The following is a 6970-nucleotide window of genomic DNA, read 5'->3' as shown; positions in this document are numbered from 1 at the left end:
ATAGCATATCCATTATCAATTCACTGAACACTGCCGTAGAAAATTACTTCAGTTAGTGAATCAGTACACAATTTCCTGCACATTCCAGAGAATCGCATATTATGCTTCCTGATGATTGTCATGACACGCACACATACACACACGCACGCACACACACGCGCGCACGCACGCACGCACACACAAACGCACACACAAACGCACACACACACGCACATTGCGTCATATCGCCATATGCAATCGGTGCACGCATGTTTAACATACATATAACCGCTTTCCGCGCAAAAAATATATGCAGCTCGTCCGTTGAATTGCTGCCACAAACCATTGCCACCGCTAGACGCCGCAATATTTGCTAGCAGGGAACACATTCCCGACGCCCGCCGGTAACGTGTGTATGTTTATTTTGACGGCTTTGCTGTGTACCATGTGGTCATCGCTCCGAGCGAGTGACCTTGCCGCAATGCGACGGTGTGCACCACGTGACCACTTTCAACCAATCAGCGAGCCGCTTTCGCCTTCTGTCTCCAGTTAGGTTTCGATCGCGCGCTAGCGGAGCAGACGGTGTTGAGTCCTACACAGCAGACGACGCCAGCACATCGAGCAGACGACCGGCGGATTCGGCATTTCTTGGTAGCATCTCTGGAGTACTTCGCAAAGGCAAGATTGTCACTTGTCAGCGTTTTATACTAGTTCTTTGCAGTAGATCTGCAGCAACGGCCTGTCGCAGTTTTAGCACTAAAGTAGTTAAAAGAGGGACTATTTACAGAACGTTTCCGTTCTTCGCCAAATTCGCAGCCGATGCACTATCAGCCAAAGAAACGTGACATTAGGCGCGTTGCGTAGCTCTTGAAATATAACCCTCGCACCACCTTTATACTGATTGCTGCTTTAAATGAGATTTAAGCGCTTCACGGTAACTCTCTCTTCAGTTTGTGGGCAGGAGAGTTTTCAAAAGAGAAGAGTTCTTTCCATTAGAGCCTAAATGCCTGTTGCATTAGAGCTTATATAACACGCATATCATAAAACCATCCTCCACGTAATTATTTTATTTTCGTGGAACGATGATAACTATTTAGCGAGAGCTTGTCTTTATCGACCTTTACTGTCGTCCTGTCGCGATTCTTAACACAGCTGCAGCTTTCTCGTGGAGAGCTTATTATTATCGTCTTTTTGTATCGTAGGACGAAGCACTTCGCGCGGGAGCAGACGATCGGAAGCACAGCTGCGTACCTAAAGCAACAGCTGCAGACGACTTACCGCCGCCTGCTTTCTGGGTCATCGCGGGCAGACGAAGACCGTAAACAAACATGGCGCTCTTTCCGTTGCTGAACCGCAACCTCTTGGGCGGCTCGGATCTGGCCAGGCGGCTGTTCGACGACGACTTCGGTGGTTCGTTCTTGGACGGAGAGCTATTCGATCCCCCGTTCTACCACCAGCGGTTCTACCTCCAGCCTCGACACCAGGAGCCGTCGTCCAGTGTCTGTCCCGCCCAACAGGGCACATCGGTCGCCTGCACCCCGGACAAGTTCGCCATTCGAGTGGACACCCGACACTTTGCCCCGGAGGAGATCAGCGTCAAGACGCAGGACAACTGCGTCATCATCCACGGCAAACATGAAGAGAAGTCTGACGACCGCGGGTGCTACGTCAAGCGAGAGTTCACCCGCCGTTACGTTCTCCCAGAAGACGTGGACCCTCATACCGTCAAGTGTCACCTGACCCAGGGAGGTCTTCTGGCCCTCGAAGCCCCGCGCAAAAACACCAAGAAGGAAGAACCCAAGATGATCCCGATCGACATAAAACACGAGGGAAAGAAGGATGGCGGGAAGTAAGGCCCTAGTTGTGACGCCGTGTCTCTGGTTGTATACACACTCACCTTTCCTGGAGTTGCTGGAACTGGCTCCGTGACTTAAGCAGGCAACGCCATCACGTAGCGCTTCGGCAGCTATGCTTGATTTAAGTAATTGCGAGTCGTGTTTATGGTCCTACAAAGTGACTCGTGCTAGCCTTGCATGTTGTTTCTTATCGAGGGGTATAGTATATGGGTGATCCAAAGAGGGTTAATCATCGATTTAGCAGCTCCTCTTCTCTGGACACAAAACGCACTCAACAAATCTGGACGCGCCTAAACTTAAGTGCTCCAATTCATGGAAACTGACGAACTTGCTCGACATATATTCGTAAAGCCGCTCATAGCTGAGGTATAGTATACTAGTACTGGATGGTCCAAAGAGGGTTAATCATCGATATAGCAGCTCCTCTTCTCTGGACACAAAACGCACTCGGCAAATCTGGACGCGCCTAAACTTAAGAGCTCCAATTCATGGAAACGGACGAAATTGCTCGACATATATTCGTAAATAGTATACTAGTACTGGATGGTCCAAAGAGGGTTAATCATCGATATAGCAGCTCCTCTTCCCTGGGCACAAAACGCACTCTACAAATCTGGACGCGCCCTAACTTAACAACTCCAATTCACGGAAACTGACAAACTTCCCCGAGATGCTCGTAAAGCTGCTCATAGCTGAGGTGTAATCAGACATCCTATTATCACGCTCTGAAGCAGTTTCGTGACAATGCCAAAGCCTACCAGCAGCAGCGAAGATTTGATATAGCGTTGTGCAATTATGCTCCCAACCAGAACCAGTGTACCCGAATTGTTGGCTTATTGCACTCACAGCACGCCGCGAAGACATGTCATGACGACCCGACTCTAACGCTTCTGTCAATCACCAGTTCGCGCCGTCTAACATCGATCAATGCTCCGGCGAGATCTTACAGCCCTGCGGCCGGAGCGTCTTGGTTATTTAGCCGGATTTGAGCCTTTACGAGAGTCCCATCTAGTATGCTTATTTTCTTATCGACGCCGAATCCACATATACGCGCCTATAAAAGTATTCCCGCTAGAGGTCGCTAGCTGCAACTTGAAGGCCATGGCGCGGAGTTTGAAAATTTGCGAGCTATATGGCTTTACGGGATGTGCTGTAACGCGTACTAGTCAACGCAACTAGCGCATATATACTAACATCTCAAGCCAAAACTGCCAAAAGACACCTGTGATAACGGGAAATTTGTGTAGGTACACAAAAAAGGTTGTATTACTGGGTTAACGACGAATGCATCTTGAGTATGACTGGTTTAGGTAACGTCTGCGTGTATACTGAATGTCTATATTACGCACACCATTGTAATGAAGTTTTCGGCACAATGCCATGGTTGAGACACAAGTATAGCTATCCCAATTAAAAATAGATTGGCAGGTAATACAGAACGTTGGGAGACTGAGACCCAATTAATATTTAATACGAACGCTCAGCCGTCCAGTTAATATTGGGCGTCTAGCTCCCGCGTACAACCGATTTGTGTGCTTCCAACATTTGTAGCTCGAGTGCGGTTTTTGCTTGAACGCGACTAGTTCATCGAGTTCTAATAACCTCAGCTACAGAGCAGATGTGAATTTAACCGCGCCTCAATGTATACGAACTAAATAGTTCACAGGTGTTTATGGACCATGAAAACGTGATACAGATTACAAGCTTTATCAAGGCATTGTCGTTCTACAGACGTTCGAAAGAGGTTGTAACCGGCTGAAATGAACGCATTACTCAGGATACAAGAAACACACAAATGGACAAAACGACGCATATCACAAGTGCAAGTGAAGCTGCGCGTTTTTTGACGCTTGCATATCTTTTAGTGACGTCGCAGGAAGTTTTTGATTTATTTTTTATATGAGGTGATCGAACGCCCAGATCTAATATTCTGGATTTGACAGGTCCGGACATTACTTCAGATGTCAGGCTGATTTTTTCTTGTCGATTGCAAGGACTTCCTTGTTTTCGGGTTATAATGATAAATCCCTGAAAAGTGCAAGAGAAAGCGTGAACATACTAGACCCTAACATCCGTCTATGCCTTTAGTTGGTTAAGATGCTCATGAAGTCCTGGTGATATTCCAGAACAATCGAAACCGCGCACGAAGTTCAAAAACTTTAGAAGCACAATATCACTAACGTAAGGTGCTAACTATCAGGAGCTGTACTTTGATTTGGGCGTGAATTCGAGATGCAGTTAGACATCGAACTGCTAAAGGCTTCAGCAGTATAGGCGTGCATTACCGCAACAGCTAAATCAAATCGAGAGCTCACTTCTTAGCGGTGGATCTTTAGAAAAACGATGTGGTGAAATGCCGATCTATCATGTAAGACACTACGGCTAATCTCGAACTCGCGTAAAGAAACGAGACCTGGATTAAGTGACACGTCACGGAGCAAGTTCTCGCCCCTGTTCTGCTAGCCCTTATCTGCAAAGTATCAGTTACAAGCCAACCTTCTCGTAATACTGCAAGATGCGAAGAAACCCTTGTTCTCGTGCACTGCGGGCCAGTAATGTGTGTAGTCGGTGGTCCAGCGCTCGACATTCCACAGCGCACAAAGCCAAGAAAAAAAGTTCGCGGGTGGCGGACTCCTGCAAGTGCATCGCTGTCTCGGTGAATGGGATCCAGGCTTCAGTCTGGACTGTTGTTGTGGTTATGGAATAAATGTTACGCTGCCCGCATTGTGCTCTTGTGCCGACCTGTTTTCTTGGCTCGTACTACGTGTCATTAAGAAGCATGTCGGAGCTTAAAAGTGTAATACAAAGTGCATGCTTACCTGAGGTAGCGAATTAAGTTTGGCGGTTCTTCCTGCTGGAAGTGGTAAGGCAATACGTCTACTTAGGGCAGGTAGTGGCCGCTGATCCGGATCGTGAGTTAGAAATAACTAGAAGAATAAGAATGGGGTGGGGCGCATATGGCAGGTTCTTTCAGATCATTAATGGCAGTTTACCGATATCCCTCTAGAGAAAAGTCTACAACAGCTGTATCTTACCGGTACTCGCCTATGGGGAAGAAACATGGAGGCTAACAAAAGAGGGTACAGCTTAAGTTAAGGACAAGGCAGCGAGCTATGGAAAGAAAAATGGTAGGTGCAACGTTAAGACACCGGAAGCGGGCAGAGTCCATGGATGAGGGAACAAACGTGGGTTAATGACATCCTAGTCGAAATCAAGAGGAAGAAATGGGCTTGGGCAGGGCATTTGATGCGAAGGCAAAATAACCGGTGGTCTTTAAGGGTAAAGGAGTGGATTCTAAGGGAAGGCAAACGCAGCAGGGGCCGACAGAAAGTTAGGTGGGCGGATGAGATTAAGAAGTTTGCGGGGATACGGTGGCCGCAACTGGCAAACGACTGAGTAATTGAAGAGACATGGGAGAGGCCTTTGCCCTGCAGTGGGCGTAGTCAGGCTGATGATGATGATGAGAGTCTAGGAGTGCCCATTCATTGGCTTATCGACAAAAAAGAAATGCTATGGTAAAAAGTTGGAGCCTGTCGTGAAGAAATATGCAGAAACCACTCCTGCATTCAAAACTACGAAACCAGCCGGAATAGATGAAGAGTGCTGGCTTTTTTTTAGGTACGTTGGCTGCTGGTATGCGCTGCAACTTTTTTTTTATCTCGCGCGCGCCAGAAACGCCATGCAGGACGCAACACAATACGTCCGGTGAAGCCAAGGCGGCTTCGTTTTGCACTTCCCGCGTAGCAGACGACGTCGCCGACCGGACGAGCGCGAACAAACAAGCAAAATCGACTTTCCGGCGCGGGGCCACGTACGATAGCGCAACTGGAACGAGCTTTCACATTTCGTCGAGAGATGGCGCTGCCAAACGCAACGAAATCAAAAAGACGAGAAAACGAACATACCAGAACAATCGCGAAGGTTTCAGCCGTTCCCGCCGGTTTGAACCGGCGCTAGCATGCGGACGTGTCATGTGACACAAGTAAACCAATTACGCTGTAGGTTGCTCTCGCGCTCCGCAACCGTAGGCTCTTGTCGAAGCAGACGACCCGCTATAAAAACGCCGTCTGCTTCGAGCTCCGGATCAGAATTGCATCGCCCTCTGCGTTGACGTCAGTTTGCGATCGTGCAAAACACTTTGCTTGCTTGAACATCATGGCTCACTTTCCACTGGTGAACCGCGGCTTCGGGTGCCCCTCGGACCTGGCCAGGCGCTTCTTCGAAGACGACTTCGGTGGCTCTTTCCTCGATGGTGAGCTGTTTGACCCGCCGTTCTATCACCAGCGCTACTACCTCCAGCCTCGCCACCACCGCCAGTCGTCTTCAGGCCGAGTCTGCCCAGCCCAGCAAGGCGGTACGGTTGCCTGCACTCCAGAAAAGTTCGCCATTAACGTCGACACCCGGAACTTCGCTCCGGAGGAGATCACCGTCAAGACGCAGGACAACTGTGTCCTCATCCACGGCAAGCATGAAGAGAAGTCTGACGACCGTGGCTGCTACGTGAAGCGTGAGTTCACCCGCCGTTACGTTCTGCCCGAGGATGTGGATCCCGAGTCCGTCAAGTGCCACCTGAAGCCCAACGGACTGCTTGCTCTGGAGGCACCGCGCAAGAACGCCCCGAAGAAGGAGGAAGCCAAACCCGTCCCCATTGAAATCAAGCACGAAGGTGCTAGCGGCGACGCCGACAAGAAGTAAGCCGCATCTTTCAGTGTGCACCTGGGCATTCCAGCTTTGAGGACATTTTTCTGGAAATTTGTCTTCTTCGTTGTGATGTAAACGAACTGCGCTTGTGTGAGATGTTTGTTTGTGAAACTAATGTACAGCTGCGTGTCTGTGCTTTGTGTGAGTCTTGAAAGATGCGAGTGGCGAGTATGTTTGTTGATGATTAAAAAAGCATTTTTCTTTCCGAAAACCTGTGCCTTGAGTACTGCATCTGCCAACTCTGTCCTTATGGGCGGATTTATGGCTGCTCTTGCCCGTGGCTTCGGTGAACGACTTCCACGTATAGCAGGTGTCGGTGTTATAGCCTCGCGTATGCAGGTCCCTTCCCGCTTGCAAAAGGGCAGCAGTCTCGGCTGGCAGCTTGGACGAGTGACGTTAAGTTTATCTAATGTGGAAAGATGACTGCACCAGAT

The 6970-nt window shown here is 49.0% G+C and overlaps 2 protein-coding genes across 2 annotated transcripts; both read left to right on the top strand.

Annotated features, from left to right (window-relative positions):
* Positions 1–538: 538 nt before the first annotated feature.
* On the top strand, positions 539–4564 carry LOC149366639 (alpha-crystallin A chain-like). Its single transcript, XM_089551751.1, has 2 exons — positions 539–657; positions 1182–4564. The coding sequence occupies exon 2, from the start codon at positions 1308–1310 to the stop codon at positions 1830–1832; it is 525 nt and encodes a 174-aa protein (XP_089407877.1). The 5' UTR covers positions 539–657; positions 1182–1307; the 3' UTR covers positions 1833–4564.
* Positions 4565–5886: 1322 nt separating this feature from the next.
* On the top strand, positions 5887–6747 carry LOC149366638 (alpha-crystallin A chain-like). The gene has a single exon (XM_089551740.1). The coding sequence runs from the start codon at positions 5991–5993 to the stop codon at positions 6528–6530; it is 540 nt and encodes a 179-aa protein (XP_089407866.1). The 5' UTR covers positions 5887–5990; the 3' UTR covers positions 6531–6747.
* The last annotated feature ends 223 nt before the right edge of the window (positions 6748–6970 follow it).

This window comes from Amblyomma mixtum, chromosome 1 (genome assembly GCF_055824585.1).
Source record: "Amblyomma mixtum isolate Tamu chromosome 1, ASM5582458v1, whole genome shotgun sequence".
In the NCBI taxonomy this organism is placed as follows: Eukaryota; Metazoa; Arthropoda; class Arachnida; order Ixodida; family Ixodidae; genus Amblyomma; species Amblyomma mixtum.
Note: the sequence above shows the minus strand (reverse complement) of the source record. Positions and strands in the feature narration are given on the sequence as shown.

Coding starts and splice junctions, on each gene's coding strand:
- LOC149366639 (XM_089551751.1), top strand. CDS start 1,308: ATGGCGCTCTTTCCGTTGCTGAACCGCAACCTCTTGGGCGGCTCGGAT.
- LOC149366638 (XM_089551740.1), top strand. CDS start 5,991: ATGGCTCACTTTCCACTGGTGAACCGCGGCTTCGGGTGCCCCTCGGAC.